The sequence below is a fragment of the Gouania willdenowi genome, chromosome 11, assembly GCF_900634775.1.
Source record: "Gouania willdenowi chromosome 11, fGouWil2.1, whole genome shotgun sequence".
NCBI classification, from domain to species: domain Eukaryota; kingdom Metazoa; phylum Chordata; class Actinopteri; order Blenniiformes; family Gobiesocidae; genus Gouania; species Gouania willdenowi.
The window spans coordinates 32,339,317-32,357,805 of NC_041054.1; the positions used below are offsets into that span (position 1 = coordinate 32,339,317).

Genomic DNA, 18,489 nt, shown 5'->3' on the forward strand with positions numbered 1-18,489 from the left:
ACAATGGACCAGTGAAGCAGTGGAGAAACTCCAGGAGTGTTTGGACTGGACTGACTGGGATGTTTTCAGGTCTGTGAACAGTTCTCTGGATGAGTTTACAGACGCTGTGACGTCCTACATCAGCTTCTGTGAGGACAGCTGCATTCCATCAAAGACCAGGGTGAGTTATAACAATGACAAACCCTGGTTCACAGCTAAGCTCAGAGGGCTGAGGGCAGACAAAGAGGACGCTTTCAGGGGTGGAGACAGAGCCAGGTACAGAGAGTCGAAGTACACGTTTGGAAAGGAGGTGAGAAAAGACAAACGTTTGTACTCAGAGAAGCTACAACATCAGTTCTCTGCTAACGACTGCTTCTGTCTGGAGAGGCTCAGGTAAATAACAAACTACAAGCTCAGAGCCCCTGAGGCTGCTAACGACCTCTGCCTGGCCAACAGTCTGAATAACTTCTATTGTAGATTTGATAGACAATGGGACAGACCTGACTCCTCCCCCCTCTGACCAGCCTCACTCCAACACCTTCACCCCCCACATCACAGCTAGAGTCTCACCACAGCTGCTTACAGAAGCTCCTCCCCCCGCCTCCCCTTATGGACCGGACTCTGTCTCTCCTTCTACCTTAAAGCACTGTGCTGATCAGCTGTCTCCAGTGTTCACAGACATATTTAACACCTCACTGGAGACATGCACCGTACCAGCCTGTTTTAAGGCCTCCACCATCGTTCCTGTCCCTAAAAAGCTGAGGATCACAAGACTTAATGACTACAGACCCATCGCTCTGACATCTGTGGTCATGAAGTCCTTCTAAAGCCTCATGCTCTCCCACATCAAGGACATCACTGACCCCCACCTGGACCCCCTGTAGTTCACCTACAGATCCAACAGGTCTGTAGATAATGCAGTGAACCTGGCTCTCCACTTCATCCTCCAGCACCTGGACTCCCCAGGCTCCTACGCCAGGATCCTGTTTGTGGACTTCAGCTCTGCTTTTAATACAATAATCCCAGCTCTCCTTCAGGACAAGCTTTCCCAGCTGAACGTGCCAGACTCCACCTGCAGGTGGCTCACAGACTTCCTGTCTGACAGGAAGCAGCACGTGAAGCTGGGAAAAACCATCTCTGCTCCAGGACCATCAGCACTGGATCTCCTCAGGGCTGTGTTCTTTCTCCTCTGCTCTTCTCCCTGTACACCAACAGCTGCACCTCCTCTCACCAGTCGGTCAAACTCCTGAAGTTTGCAGACGACACGACCATCATCGTCTCATCTCTGATGGAGACGAGTCTGACTACAGGTGGAGACAGACCGGCTGGTGTCCTGGTGCAGCCAGAACAACCTGGAGCTCAACGCTTTAAAGACAGTGGAGATGATAGCAGACTTCAGGAAGAACCCAGCCCCCCTCACCCCCCTCACCCTGGGAGACTCTACAGTGAGCTCTGTGGAGAACTTCTGCTTCCTGGGGACCATCATCACTCAGGACCTCAAGTGGGAGCTGAACATCAGCTCCCTTATCAAAAAAGCTCAGCAGAGGATGTACTTCCTGTAGCAGCTGAAGAAGTTCAGTCTGCCAACAAAGATGATGGTGAACTTCTACAGCTCCATCATCCAGTCCATCCTCTGCTCCTCCATCACCATCTGGTACGCTGCAGCTACGGCCAAGGACAAGGCCAGACTGCGGAGTATCATCTACTCAGCAGAGAAGGTCATCAGCTGCAATCTGCCCTCCCTCCAGGACCTGTACCCCTCCAGGACCTGTTCTCCTCCAGGACCTGTTCTCCTCCAGGACCTGTTCTCCTCCAGGACCTGTACCCCTCCAGGACTCTGAGGCTGACTCCTCCCACCCCGGTCATAAACTGTTTCAGTCTCTAGAAGGAGGTTTAGGTCCATCAGGACCAGAACCTCCAGACAAAAAAAACAGCTTCTTTCCCTCTGCCACATGACCACACCCCCAGTCACCCACTGAACCCACCCCCCCACCACCAACCACCCAATCACCACCTCCATGATGACATTACCTGCTGCACTGTATACAGTATATTTATAAATATATTTATCCCTCATCCTTTATATTTATCACTATTATTATTATTGTTGCTAAGTTGTTCTTTGTTCATGTTTTCTTTGTTTTGTTTTGTTTACTGTCCTAAAAACTGTACTTGGCCATTAAAACATTTCTGATTCTGATTATATTCTCTATAGTTCACCTGTGTTGCCATATTTAAATTAGTGAGGTATGAAGTAAAGAAAAGAGCCATCGTATAGTACACAATGTAGGATATTATAAACACACTGTTTACTGTTTTTAAAGTCTGGTACAAACATACAGAAACAGACAGACAGTGGTTATATTATTATATTATTATACGTTCAGAGGGAAACTAAACATGAAACTATCGTACGCACAGACTCATTTAAAAAGTTGTGTTTTGTGGAACAATGTTGATGAAACAATTAAACTAAGTAGAAATATAATGCAGTTAAAAAAATTACAAAAAATATATCTTTGAAAAGTAAAGCAATAAAGAAGGAGAACGTAAATCTCACAGATGTTCATTAGGGAACCACGTCTAGGACCAGCGGTGCCAGTAGAACTAGTGGAACCCTATTGTAATTTTTATTATATTTATTATTATTATTATTATTATGTTTACCCTGTTTGCTGCAGGCTAAACCGTACAAGGTAGGGCGGTGCCCTTTGGGGGTTGGGTCCAGACCACCCCGTGTACCTTGGATGCAACAATTCACATATGTCTGCCAGCAGGTGGCGCTATAACCAAAGTCAATGCGTTTTGGCCAATAACTCCAACACCGTTTGTTGCAAATTTAAAACCTTCATATTCACAGATTCCTTGAATAGCACTGAATCACCTGGGCTAGGCCACGCCCATTTCCGCCTGAACTTTTCTCGGAGCAAAATTGCAAAAACTGGAAAACCTACTTTTTCGAAGTCCTCCTTGGGGTTTTGTCCAATCAGCGTGAAACTTCAGTTGGACGTGATATACAGTTATCAAAATAAGTTTGTTCGGGTAAATTATGCACAAATTATTAACGAGTAAAGTTTTCTATCTAGCTATGAAAACGCAAACTGGCGCATATCTCGATCAAAATAAATGCTAACAACACCAAATCTGAGATCCTTAGTTGACATGTGACTGTGAAGAAATGCGCCAAATTTGAATGAGGTAGGCCACTAGGGGGCGCTACAAATAACGAATATTTATATCTCTTAAATGGCACGACCAATTTTTACCAAATTTGGAGGGTATGATCTTGGGTCCCTCCTGAGGCGATATCTCAAAGTTATTCGTGATTGGTCAAAGTGGGCGTGGCTTTTTACATCATAACACAAATAAACAAACATTTATTTCTGCTGAATTATTATGTTGAGGGCAGTGAAATTTACAGGGTAACTATAGAAGACCACACAGATCACCCATACCAAAAAGTGAACCACTAGGTGGCGCTATAATGGGTGCAAATGCATTTTGGCCTTTAACTTTCACACTTTAAATCACATCTTCCAAAACTTCACAGCAAATGGCACGTTGACGCTCACCACGAGCCCGTCATCCTTCATGACATACTTCCACGGGCTCCGCGAAACCTGGGGGTAGAGTCGCGCGGGAAGGCTTGGCCCCCTTTCATAACTGCTTGCAGTTCTAGTTCTTATTGTTTTTGTTCTGTTTTTCTCAATAGCTCGATTTGACTGTTTATTTGTATTTTATTTCATTGGATTTTGCATTTGTTAGTGAAGAAGAACGAGGACAAACTTCTTCCTGTCCATTGTTGAACGAAACAAATGTGTTATGATTTGTTTATTTGCTTTTGTTTTCATCCATTTTCTTTTTGTTTGTTCAAATAAATAAATAAAATAAATACCTTCTTACTTCCTGTGTGTGACTCTAACTCTCAACTTCCTGTGTGTAACTTCCTACTTCCTGTGTTTAACTCCCTACTTCCTGTGTGTAACTTCCTACTTCCTGTGTTTAACTCCCTACTTCCTGTGTGTAACTTACTACTTCCTGTGTTTAACTCCCTACTTCCTGCGTGTGACTCTAACTTCCTACTTCCTGTGTGTAACTTTATACTTCCTGTATGTGACTCTAACTTCGTACTTCCTGTGTGTAACTCCCTACTTCCTTTGTGTAACTTCCTACTTCCTGTGTGTGACTCTAACTTCCTACTTCCTGTGTATGACTCTAACTTCCTACTTCCTGTGTGTAACTCCCTACTTCCTGTGTGTGACTCTAACTCCCTACTTCCTGTGTGTAACTTCCTGCTTCCTGTGTGTATCTCTCTTCTTCCTGTGTGTGACTTCCTGCTTCCTGTGTTTAACTCCCTACTTCCTGTGTGTAACTTTCTGCTTCCTGTGTATAACTCCCTACTTCCTGTGTGTAACTTCCTGCTTCCTGCGTTTAACTCCCTACTTCCTGTGTGTAACTTCCTGCTTCCTGTGTGTAACTCCCTACTTCATGTGTGTAACTTCCTGCTTCCTGTGTTTAATTCCCTACTTCCTGTGTGTAACTTCCTGCTTCCTGTGTATAACTCCCTACTTCCTGTGTGTAACTTCCTGCTTCCTGTGTTTAACTCCCTACTTCCTGTGTGTATCTTCCTGCTTCCTGTGTGTAACTCCCTACTTCCTGTGTGTAACTTCCTGCTTCCTGTGTGTAACTTCCTGCTTCCTGTGTGCAGGGTGAATGTTCCCAGCGGTGCCATAACATCTTCGTCCTAGAGACGGTGTGCGTGGGCTGGTTCTCCCTGGAGTTTCTTCTGCGTTTCATCCAGACCCCGAACAGGTGGGGGTTCCTGCGGACGCCCCTGAACCTGATCGACCTGCTGGCCATCCTCCCGTACTACGTCACCCTGGTGGTGGACGCTCTGTCGGGAGGGAAGAAGCCGGCGGGCTCGGGGAACAACTACTTGGAGAAGGTGGGCCTGGTTCTGCGTGTCCTGCGAGCTCTGAGGATCTTCTACGTGATGAGGTTGGCCCGCCACTCGTTGGGGCTGCAGACCCTGGGGCTGACCGTGAGGAGATGTACCAGGGAGTTCGGCCTGCTGCTGCTCTTCCTCTGCGTCGCCATGGCTCTGTTCTCACCCCTCGTCTTCCTCGCCGAGAGCGAACTGGGGGCCAAGCAGGAGTTCACCAGCATCCCAGGGAGCTACTGGTGGGCCGTCATCTCCATGACGACGGTGGGCTACGGGGACATGGTTCCCAGGAGCATCCCCGGCCAGGTGGTGGCCCTCAGCAGCATCCTGAGTGGGATCCTCCTCATGGCGTTCCCCGTCACCTCCATCTTTCACACCTTCTCTCGCTCCTACCTGGAGCTGAAGGAGCTGAATAGAGGCTCCGCCCACCGCCCCGACTCCCAGGACAGCACAAAGTCCCAGAACAGCGACGAAGAGACGGACAGCTACCACGGGGGCCCCGCCCACAGAAGGAGGTCCATGGCTGCTCAGGTCACAGAGACCAGACCTGGAGTGTACGATTCAGCTCTGTGACCCTGAACGCACCGCTGTGCCATCACAGTTTTAAACCATGACCCTGAACGCAACGCTGTGACATCACAGTTTTAAACCATGACCCTGAACGCACCGCTGTGACATCACAGTTTAAACTATGACCCTGAACGCAACGCTGTGACATCACAGTTTTAAACCATGACCCTGAACGCAACGCTGTGACATCACAGTTTTAAACCATGACCCTGAACGCACCGCTGTGACATCACAGTTTAAACTATGACCCTGAACGCAACGCTGTGACATCACAGTTTTAAACCGTGACCCTGAACGCACCGCTGTGACATCACAGTTTAAACTATGACCCTGAACGCAACGCTGTGACATCACAGTTTAAACTGTGACCCTGAACGCACCGCTGTGACATCACAGTTTTAAACTGTAACAGAGCTTTCACACATTTGATAAAAAGACTTTTATAGAACTTTACGCCACCAACATTAAGGAAGAATTAACAATAATGGATCAATAATTAATATTGATTAATCTTATTCCTCTAATAAAGTTTAATATAAGATAGAAATATGTCCAAAACATCACACAATGATGATGGTGATAGCACTGTTTACTGTTTACGGGTCACTTCAGGGTCACATTAAGTTCATACTCCAAATTGTTAGAACACATTTAATGTGTGAATATATGAGTACACAAAAAAATCTGTTTTTTCAAAAATATTGTACTGTAACTGTCTACTATTTACTGGTCCTATATAAAGGGAATAAAGGAGAGATTTTTGGGGTCCATCCATAAAGTCAGTAAAATGATGGTCCATTGTTCTATGAATCTGTGATAACCACATTTATTTATTCATCTGAATAATATCCACTGTTATCCAGGAACATTTATTATTATTATTATAGTCATCTTAAAGATGGAAATCATGGTTTTAATCACTAATAAAATGGTTCAAAGTGAATAAAAATGGATAAAACAACAACTAAAACACACTGAATGATGATAAAAATACAGAAAATGACAGAAAAACTCACAAAAAGGACAAGAAATTACATTAAATGACAATGCAATTACACAACTAACTCCAAAACACACAAAACAACAACCAAAACACACTGAACCCATCAAATGGGTCAAAAGTGACCAAAAGTGGTGGATTTTAAAAACCACAGAAATTAGTAAAAAGTTGTAAATTAAAGTGGATAAAAACAGACAGAAAAAGTGATAAAAATGGTTCAAAGTGTCAATATTGAAACAATTAGTTTAAACTGGCAAATAATAGGCACGACAAATGGTGAATGTGGTTAAATTGGCAAAACAATATGAAATCTGGTGAAAAGAGGTTAAAAGTGACAATAATGGATCAACATATGTGACATTAGGTGTAAAAGTGATAGAAAGGGTTTATAAGTGATGAACATGTCTGAAAGTGGAAAAAATGTGTAGAAAATACATTAAAAAAGTGAATAATGTGAGTATTGTAGCAAAAATACATTAAAAGAAGAAAAATATGACAATAAAAAGTGATGAAAATAGGTTAAAATATGGTGAGTTTGGTGGAGTTGCAGAAAAATGTTAAAAATAAGCAAAAATTTGCTCAAATTGTTCAGAAAATATCCTTAGATTCTTGAATGATCTGCGAACCCCTCACAGTATCTCGTGACCCCAAATGGGTCCTGACGCTTAGGTTGAGAAGCCCTGCTCTATAGTACGCTAGTGGGACATTTACAACACAGATGTTAGAGACAGAGTGAAGCCCCGCCCCCTCACCTGTGTGTGTTTAACGTGCATCACTTTATTTCTTGTTAGTTGGTTTTGATTGGTTGGCCTTTGATCTTTGACATGATGTCATTGGTTGAACAAGTTGTTTGATTTAAAATGAGAGGAAAGTTGTATTAAAGATGTTTTAGGATAAATGTGTAGAAAAGAAGTTCACCTCACTTTTTCATCTTTTTAAGGTTAAATAAAGAATAAATGTTTATTTATAAAGAAGTAAAGCATTGGTTATGTGTGTGTGTGTGTGTGTGTGTACTTCATTAATTCACATCCAACACTCAACGATTGCTTTGAAAAGCACATTTAATCCCTCGCACAGAGGCATTATGGGTAATGGTGTGAAAAATTGAACATAATGAACGTGCATGAATGTTTACTAATGTACACACACACACACACACACACACACACCCTCCAGTGAAATAAAACACATTTATTTGATCCCAAATATAAAATAAACACAAACCAACATGAAGGAAATAAAAAAATGAACAATTTTGTAAAACCATATTTGGTACAAAATCAAGTTTTCATGAATAAAAGTACAAAGAAGTAACAGATACATGAGAAATACTTCATAATAATATAATAATAGATCATGATTGTAAAGTAACTTTAACCCTTAGATAAATTACTACTAGTATCACATTTAAAGCTACTAATGATCTAAAAGGTATCATTAGTACTGTATGAGTACAATGTTTGGATATATATACATATACATATATATTGGTTTTTTTTCTTTTGGGAGCCAGAACATCACCAAATGTAATCAGCTGTTCATTGACCCATTATCAATATTTCCTGAAAATTTCATCAAAATCCATTTAAAACTTCTCAAGTTATCGTGTACATAGCACTGCATTAGCTTAGCATTAGCATAGAATAGAACACTGATGATGAAGTCACTGTTGATGACATCATCAGTGTCCTAAAACCATGTTTCCACAGTGAATTGGTCATTTCAAACTGGTTTCAAACTGGTTTCAAACTGGTTTTAAAATGAACAACGTATTTAGAAGACGTCGACAAAGTTTCAGGTCGAACAGACACAGTGTCGAGGAGATATTCGCTACGCACGCACACGCACACACACACACACACACACACACACACACACACACACACACACACACACACACACACACACACACACACACACACAGTTCCTTGCTTTTATAGATAGCATTATATGCTAATAAGGAGGCCTGTCTTTCTAAAGTATGCCAACCAATCAGAGAGCTGGATTTGGTTCTGGCTCCTCCTACTTCATTTACATTTGCTCTACTAGTGAGACGTAGAGTGTACTCGTAGTGATTTCATTAAATGTGATACTAGTAGATGTTCCATTCTTCTCTCCTGGTGTATTTCATGTGTATAAACACTATGAACAGCTTCACACACACTTTAAACTGTGACAAACTACAGGAGGAAGTGATGTAAACATCATCATCACTCAGAGGAACCAAACACAGAGGAAGGAAACACTTTCAATCCTTCCTGTTTTTAATGACTACATCTTTAGGCTCCTCCCCCTTCCTCCACACAGAAACTAGACGTGGAACATAGAACATAGAGGAGGAGGAGCTCAGCAATAATCAGTGAACATGGCTTGGTTTGTGGGCAGTGACGTGTGCACACACACACACACACACACACACACACACACACACACACACACACACACACTAAATAATTAAAAGCCTTACGACTCGTTCTCGTGAGTCGACATTGGTTTAAAAACAAAATGTTTGTGAGTCAAACTGCATCAGAGACACAAACGCACACAAACACTTATTGGAAGCATCACAACACGTGTGTACTAAATGTTTAGCTCCTCCTCCTCCCTGTCACCAGGGGGCAGCACTGAGCACTACCACGTGTTTAGGTCTGGATGGTTTAAAGCCTTTGATGTTTCTGGTTTTAAAAGTAAACTCTTCAACGTAGGAAAACGAACAAAATTTGAGTTTGGAAGACCTCATCTAAGCTCCGCCCGCTCTTCCTGTATGCTCCAATCAAGGCTCTGTCCTAAGCCACGCCCTTCATAAGCTTCAACGTCCAGCCGATATAAAAAGAACAAACCCCGCCAAAGTAAAACAAAACAAACTCCAGGCCCCTCCCCCCTCCTGGACCAGACATGAAGGCCTCTGATTGGTTGTTTCGTTAGGGCTGAATGTTTCTACATATTGTGATCAATAATAAATGGACCTGTTCACCCAGTACAACAACACTTTAAAAACACGGATGTCAAACTGGAGGCGTGCGGCCCTAATCTGGCCCCCAGAGCATTATTAAAGTAAAAAATAAATCACATAATTCACTTTCTCCAAATTCAACAAAACACCACAATGAAATAAATGAATAAAATATTAAAAATATGTTTAATAGACATTTTTTATTTCCCCTCAACTTATTTTACACGTATTTACAATCAGGCACTACATTATTAATCATAAAGAAAAAGAGTGATTGGCAAAAACCCAAATAGTATAAAACTATATTTTATTACAATCTGGGAAAAACGTTTTTTTTTAAATGTAAACATGTTTCCCATCTCTATAAAATACTTTATGATAATACGTATAATGTTAAAGAGAAATAGGAATATGAACAGTTATAATTAACAGTGGAACAAATTCAACTCAAAACCAGATTTTTTCAGAATCCTTTGGTTATTTCACATTTTATTATTATTAACATTTTTAATGTTGAGCAAATATATTTCATTATTATTAACATGTTTGAATATATTTTATTATTGGTTGAAAAATGTGAGAATGTTAAATGTGAGGTTGAGGCTGAAAATGTGAATTATTTAAGAAACACTTCCTGTTTTACCTGATTATTGATAATATTTATGTTTATTTATGTTACATCACTGATCCTGATTTATGTTCTGTAAACATTTAAATGAAAAGTTCTAAAAAAATAAAAGTCCATGTGACACGACTGCTGTAATATTTCATCACAAACGTCACAAAATCCTCAAAAACTCATTTACATTTTTAAGAAAAGCTGAATTTGAGAATTTTCTTTTAAACGTAAAAATCCAAAACTTGGACTAAATTATTTTTTAGAACTTTGAATGTTTCAAATGTTTGTTTACCTTAAATTCCATCTAAGGACACGCCCTCTATAGGAGGCCCCTCCCACCTCTAATGCCTCTGGTGGACGGAGTCCGAACAACAACAACAACAACAACAACAACAACAACCTGCCCTCAACGTTTACACCAACATCTGTAAAAACATTAATATTGACCTTTTGTTCAGAAACATTAACATTTATGACCAATATTTGTTTGATTCTAAAGAAACAGAAGAGTTGATGCTGCTGACATTTAAAACATAAAGTCATCTTTTTATCTTCTAAAGCGTGCAGATGATACTTTGACCTGATCTGATCGACATATTATGGTTATTACGTTTAAATTCAGTGGTGAGAGATTATAATCACAATAACAATACTAATAACTATTTTTATTATTATTATTGTTTTTCCTTTTCTTTGAGCTTCAAATCGTGCAGGTAAAAAAAAAAGAAGCAGAAACCTTTCCTTCCTGTTTCCTGTTAGTGAGTCTTTCTCTAAAGCTGCTGATTGGCTCTGAGCTCATCTGTGTTTCTATTGGTCGATCTGAGCAGCAGCAGCAGCAGCTTCACCCAACACTGTGTGTCATGGACCATGAAGACTCCTGGTTCATCATGTATTCACTTTGTTCTGTTCTCCACCTGCACCACAGCGTCTTTAGCTTAGTGGGTGTGGTCAGTGTGGGCGTGGTGACAGCGCTCACAGGGCTTTGGCGCTGCTGGTGTGGGTCACGGCGTGCGACACAGGCTTCTGTGGGTAGCGGCTGTAGTAGTAGACCTGGAACAGGATGGCCACGTCCACACACACCTGCAGCAAACCACACGTCCAGAACTGAACGGGCGCCTGTGTGAGCAGGAAGTAGGCGGTCTTAAAGGTGTCACCGCTGGTCCACATCAGAACCATCTTAATGCTGCCAGAGAGGAAACAGACACACACAGAGCTCACACTTTATTTATGTTCAGTAATAGTTAAAGTTACACATTGGTTTGTAATCTGTGGTCTGGGCCCCAGTCGTGGTCCAGACTGATTATAAACAGTTCAACTGTTGGAAGAACTCCAGAACAAACTAGATTTACTAGGAAACTGGAAGAAAAGAAACAATCAATATTCTGCAACAAACACTGTGGATTCTGGGTTCACACACATAATAATAATAATAATAATAATAATAATAATAATAATACACTATTTAAAAAGGCTCTTTAGGACACTCAAAGACACTTTACAAGTTAAAACAACAACAGCAAAAACAGTGATTGAAACAAAGAAACATGAATGAGTAAAAAAGGAAGGAAACAGAGGGGGAGGGGCTTATGAAGGGCTGTATGGGTCAGAAGGAGGAGTTTAAACTTGATACACTGAGGAACAAGGAGCCAGTGGAGGTTCAGGAGGACAGGAGTGATGGGGGTGTGGGTGAGGAGGTGGATGGAGTGTGGAGGTTGTACCAAAGAGGAGCTACAGCTACATCATCATTGATAACCCCACCCTGGAGGAGGAGGAAACAATGTGACAGATGTGGGGTTCCTCAGGGCTCTGTTCTTGGACCTCTTCTGTTTAATATGCTTCCTTTAGGACACGTTCTACACAACTGTAAGGTTGATAATCAGATCTACTACTGTATATGGACACAGGTCAGATAGAGGAGCCCAGAGTTCACAGCAAACATTTTAGTTGTTATGCTGCATAATGCTGAAGTCAGCATCACATTTAAAAATCACAGTCTTTACTGCGTACGACTGAGAGGAAGATTTATCATCATTTTATTGTTGATTTAATGTGTTTACTGCTGATTTTAATGTTCTTATTGATTTTTAAAGTGTTTCATGTTTTCTGTTGCACTTTTTAATCATGTAAAGCACATTGAATTACTTTGTTTATGAAACACACTGTACTAATACTTTGCTTTGGTGAGGGTTTCAAACCGCTGACTTTATGACTTACTGCTGTTGTGATAAACATACATAGCATTTGTCTGACTCATAATCTGAATAGATGCTTAAGTAGCCACGTGTTTTACTTCATTCACCAATAACAAAAGTGTTTGTAAAGTCAGTCACTATGGGTTCTATTCTCTCATCTGGACTTAAAGTGGACATATCATGTTAAATCCACTTTTTTAGCCCTTAAATGCATTTTGTTGTATATTTAGATTGTTTAGAAGTACAGAAAAGTTCAAATTAATCTCTTCAGGTGCTCCGTAGATATCTTTATATTCTGTTTTGCTCATATTTTTCAATCTGTTTAGATTTTTCTATTCTCTATTATGTTTTTTGAACAATAACGTCAGCAGAAATTAGTTCATCAACTCCAGGTCCAACACTTCGAGCAATCCACCATTTTTATTTCTGGCTTTTATTTTGTAGTCCAAGCTCCAGGATGCAGAAGTTACGAGAGGATAAGTCTAAATGTTGGGTTGTTGGATGTAGTAACCCACACGCTTCATTACACCGTCTCCCAGCATCAGAACCTTTTCAAAGTGTCTGGTTGAGTTTTATTTTTTATAGAAATGTACCACATCTGTGGATAAGGTCATTTTTGTGTGTGTGAAGCACTTCAATGATGACTGCTTCATCAACCTCCACCAGTATAAAGAAGGATTTACAGAAAGACTTTGTCTGATTGAGGGTTCAATTCCTTCTATCTTTGGAGACGATGAACAGAGCACTTCGGTAAGCTGTAAATAACGCTAAAAAGTGTGATGATAATACGTCCCTGTCATTGTTTTGTTAGCATTAGCAGTTGCACCGTCTTCATATGTTAGCGCTGTGTGCTCGTTTTAGATCCTTGATGATGTGGCCTACGTGATTTAATTTAAGTCTAAAGTTTTCATTAGTCATTTCATTTTGACGTTTTTGTCTTTGAAAAGACTGTATTAAAATGCATTTCGTGACGTTAGCTTGGCGCTAGCGTTAGCTCGGTGCTTGTGTTAGCTCACTTGTTAGGGTTCTGCAGGTTCATCATCTTCATTTTCATCTCGCTCCACTGGGTCAGACTCTGGCTGGAACATGTAAGGCTGGATGGACAAGTCTAACGTTGTTGACATTTTGTAAATAACCTCTGAATAAAAAGTTTATGCTCCGCTACATAGCCGTATCTCTTCTATCAAACTACAAAAATGGCCGAACAGGGTGGAGTTGAACCAAGTGTCACCTCTACAACCTGAAGAGGGGGCGGGGTATGAAGTGTCTCATTTGCATTTAAAGAGACAGCACCAAAACGAGTTGCTCTCAGAAGCACATCAGAAAAGGGGTGGAGCTATAATAATGAGGAATTCAGACCCAAGCATTGTAGTTCTGCTTTATATAGACCACAACTGTATGATTTATATGTAAAAAGAAAGGATTTAAAAGCATGAAATGTTTCCTTTAAGCACTTTTTGTGCACCAGCAGTTACACACTTCTCTCCTATGTGTATTCTCTGGTCCAGGTGTGATGTAGTGTGTATGTGTGAAAGAAGGCGGGCTGAAGGAAAGGAGGCGGTGATGTCATTTTTTTATGCTGTCTAGAAATCACAGAACCTGGAGTTTTACCAACGTTTGTAAATGTTATTGAAATCTGTGAAAATGATAAAATTCACTTTTAATTTGAAACGCCTTCAATGATGAACAATGTAACAGGTTGATTTGATCAGATTATTGATCAGATTATTGATCAGATTATTGATCAAATTATTGATCAAATTATAGCAGTGTGACTGAGTCACAGTTAAAATCTATTTTCTTCATCATCATCATCATCATCACTGTAAAGCGTGACAGAGTTAGATGATGTAGATATGATGTAATAACGTGTCCACATATCGTCCTGCTTTAATACAGAGGGATGTTTACAGTGAAACAGAATTATTAACTTCTATAATACACAGTTTTAAATATAAATACTTTAAAGTGACCTGAGCCTCATTAAAATATGTGTGGGAACAGTTTGTGTTCCATCCTCATCTGCATATGACAGCATGTTTCACTCTGTAGTGGATCAAACTGTGACTTTACGTTGGACATAAAATAGTTGAATCACTGTGACCAACGTGGACAGAAGTCTGTGTCTGTCACAGTTTTAATTCTAACCCAATAATCAACTCTTCCATTTTTCTACCTTGAGTCTCTCCTCCCTGCTCCCCCCACCCCCTCACCCATGTGTAACACTGCTCTCCCTTTTTATATCCTCCCTATAATAAAATGTTTCTTACCCTTCCTTAGGGAGGGCTGGTCATAGTCACAATTATACAATAAAATAAATTCATTTATTTAATTGCAATGACAAAACATGCATTACTGTCTAATAAGGATGTAACGATTAATCATAACGTAGTTAAAAATTGATTCATAAGTATCACGATTCACATCGATACTGTGAAAACTGAATTGCAGTACTTTTTTTAACCAGCAGAGGTTTTTTAACCATCTAGAAGTGTTGGCGGCGGGCGGAATCTGCTACTACTTTCTTTCTGGCCACCTTCTACTTTTAAACATGTTCATAAATGATTCTTTACCCCTTTAGCACCAAAAGAATATCAGTAATATCACATGAATATCTGTAAAAGTCACGTTTTTCTATTAGCTCTGTCTGCTAGCATAGCATCTTTTCTTCACTGCTAGAATTTCTGCATCCAACCGACCACTGGGTTACCAGCGCCCTCTGCTGGTCCAAACTAATATCTGACATAAATCAGTGAAATTACTTTTCCAATTGTTAAGGCACAAAATAAATTTTCAGTTGCACTTTTAAAAATAACTATTACGCAGTTTTGCATTGTTTACTATAGAACCAGAATTTAAATTAATAAGCTTCTTCTTCATTTGTATTATTCCTTTATTTATTTCAATCATTTTTAGTTAAATTGCTTTGTTTTGAATAGTTTGTCAAGGGATTCTTTTGACAATGAAAAATAAAAAGGAAACAGTAAAGTTTTTTTCCCCCAAAAAAATGAAGGAATATTTTTCAGTCATCATTTTTCTATAGTCCCATTTTGTAAAATAAATCGCCAGAGAATCGTATCGTATCGGGAGTTGAGTGAATCGTTAAATCCCTACTGTCTAAAAAAGATTACACTTCTAGTAGTGTTGACCTTTGAAATCATGTGCAGACAAAGTGAAAAAATAAAAAAATAAAATAAAAAGAGTTAATTAATCACACAGCAGCAGCTGAGTGATCACAGCTGCTGCTGCACGACACACAAGTCTGTGTGGCTTCAAATGTAACTAAGTCCATATTTCTAGTGTAATATAATGTTTCACCTTATGGGGGCGCTGCACTTATTCCAGAGTTAGAAGAACGTAAGAGGAAAAGGACTTACAAACACACCGGAGAATGCGCGTAAAGCTAGATTTGAATGGGAACGCCCACATTTCAGGGAGGCTCCACCCACAGTGTGTAACTGTGATGAAGGCGTGCAGTGACTGACTTAAGTACAGTAAGAGAATAGCATACAGCCAGAAACAGTGCTGCTGTGTGACTTTTTGGACTTACACACGGGAGAATAGAGTTCCATGTTAATCCATTGTTTAGAAGGGTTTATCTTGTCAGGAAAACATTCCACTACTTCCTGTTTTGACAGGAAATTGTGGAAAAACCAACATGAATGTTGACTGATATTATTTTTGATGGTAAATATCGTCCATCTCTAGAATAAACGCTTTGATGATAAACGTGAGCTCATGTAGGAACAGAAGTGTGTTTAGTTACAATAAGCAGAGCTCACAGTGATGGGATACGACCTTCCTCTGACCGTGATCTGGAACACATCTCATCTAATATTCATTCAGTGAAATGAAAAGCATCCAGTGACAGGATTTAGGTTTTTGTTGAGCTGTTACTGTTCAGTAACTGTGACGGAGCAGCACCGTCACTAACCGAGCAGCAACACGCACGCACGCACGCACACACACACACACACACACACACACACACACACACACGCACACACACACGCACACAGACACGCACACAGACACACACACACACACACACACACACAGACACGCACACAGACACGCACACAGACACGCACACAGACACCACACAGACACACACACAGACACACACACACACACACACACACACACACACACACACACACACACACACACACACACACACACACACACACACACACACACACACACACACACACACACACACACACACACACGGAAACTCTTACCGGTCACATGACGTCTCTAAGCAGCTGACGGACAAAACGGGGCGGAGTTAACTCAGGGATTATGTAAGGCAGTAGCGCAGGGTGGGAGATCATGTGATCAGGGGTTATTTTGTCTTAATTGTTTTTACATTTATTTGGGGATTAATTTAGGATGTGATTTGAAAAATGCATTTGTTTATTATAAAATCAGTTATCATTTGAAAAGGATGTGAATATTGTTTTTGGTTTAATTTAAACCACACCCATGGGAGGGGCTAACCTGTTAAAAGCAGTGTTTCTCTGGAGGTGCATGTGGACCAATGTACCTGAACATTTCTGAAAGCCTCTCAGCTGGAAGTAGAGCTGGGACCAGGTTGGGTTTTTATTTCTCTTGATGTAAATATTTATGTTCCACTGTAAATATTCAGCACCGGCAACATTTTTGGAAAACTAAATGAAAGTCGCCACAGTAACAGAACATCAATAGGTTCTATTACATATTAACTATATCACAGCCCTGTAGCAAAGGTCCTTTTATCATCTGATCATATTTAAATGATTTCACATCTTTATAAAATAAATCACATGGATCAGAAAACAAGGCTAATGAAATGTTCTATGAGTTTCTTTATGAAATGAAAGCAGAATATTATGAATCAAAGTCATCACATCCTCATGATGGACATTAGTACAACAATATTAGATAATACATGTGTTCTACTTCCAGTTCATCTGTCTCAGGGTGTGTTCACAGGTCTGTTAGTCCAATCAGACCAAACAGATCCTACAGCGTTTACACCATCCTCAGTAGATCTGAGTTCTCTACTCAGCATTAGAACAATGAGGTGGTCAGGAACACGTTTAATGTGAAGCAGCATACAATAACGTTCAATAACATTCAATAACGTACAATAACGTTCAACAACGTTCAACAACATACAATAACGTTCAATAACATTCAATAACGTACAATAACGTTCAACAACGTTCAACAACGTACAATAACGTTCAATAACGTACAATAACGTACAATAACGTTCAATAACGTACAGTAACGTTCAGTAACATACAGTAACATTCAATAACGTACAGTAACGTTCAGTAACGTACAATAACGTTCAATAACGTACAATAACGTTCAATAACCTACAATAACGTTCAATAACGTTCAATAACGTTCAATAACGTACAATAACGTACAGTAACGTTCAGTAACGTTCAGTAACATACAGTAACGTACAGTAACGTACAGTAACGTTCAGTAACGTTCAGTAACAATCAGTAACGTACAATAACGTTCAATAACGTTCAATAACATTCAATAACGTACAATAACGTACAACAACGTTCAACAACGTTCAACAACGTACAATAACGTTCAATAACGTTCAATAACGTTCAATAACATTCAATAACGTTCAATAACATTCAATAACGTTCAATAACGTTCAACAACGTTCAACAACGTTCAACAACGTACAATAACGTACAATAACGTACAATAACGTTCAATAACATACAATAACGTTCAATAACGTACAATAACATACAATAACGTTCAATAACATACAATAACGTTCAATAACATACAATAACGTACAATAACGTTCAATAACGTACAATAACGTACAACAACATACAATAACGTTCAATAACGTACAATAACGTACAATAACGTACAATAACATTCAATAACGTACAATAACGTTCAATAACGTACAGTAACGTTCAGTAACATACAGTAACGTTCAATAACGTACAGTAACGTTCAGTAACGTACAATAACGTTCAATAACGTTCAATAACGTACAATAACGTTCAATAACGTTCAATAACGTTCAATAACCTACAATAACGTTCAATAACGTACAATAACGTTCAATAACGTTCAATAACGTTCAATAACGTACAGTAACGTTCAGTAACGTTCAGTAACATACAGTAACGTTCAATAACGTACAGTAACGTTCAGTAACGTTCAGTAACGTACAATAACGTACAATAACGTTCA

At 39.8% G+C, this 18,489-nt stretch overlaps 2 protein-coding genes across 5 annotated transcripts in view; one reads left to right on the forward strand and one right to left on the reverse strand.

The window, feature by feature from the left end:
• The window catches only part of kcng2 (potassium voltage-gated channel, subfamily G, member 2), a 65,565-nt gene extending 59,214 nt beyond the window's left edge, over nucleotides 1-6,351 (forward strand). The window contains exons 3-4 of one of the 2 annotated variants that reach the window (XM_028461944.1): nucleotides 4,688-5,515; nucleotides 5,638-6,351. In XM_028461944.1, coding sequence (XP_028317745.1) covers nucleotides 4,688-5,494 — 807 coding nt within the window. In that variant the 3' untranslated portion in view covers nucleotides 5,495-5,515; nucleotides 5,638-6,351. Of the gene's footprint in view, nucleotides 1-4,687 lie in introns of both variants that reach the window. The other variant, XM_028461943.1, reaches the window with a different exon arrangement.
• A 1,700-nt stretch (nucleotides 6,352-8,051) lies between these two features.
• Nucleotides 8,052-18,489, reverse strand: part of slc66a2 (solute carrier family 66 member 2) — a 39,179-nt gene continuing 28,741 nt past the window's right edge. For all 3 annotated transcript variants that reach the window (XM_028461869.1, XM_028461868.1, XM_028461870.1), the window contains one exon: nucleotides 8,052-11,246. In XM_028461869.1, the coding sequence (XP_028317670.1) occupies nucleotides 11,036-11,246 (211 nt within the window). In that variant the 3' untranslated portion in view covers nucleotides 8,052-11,035. The remainder of the gene's footprint in view (nucleotides 11,247-18,489) is intronic.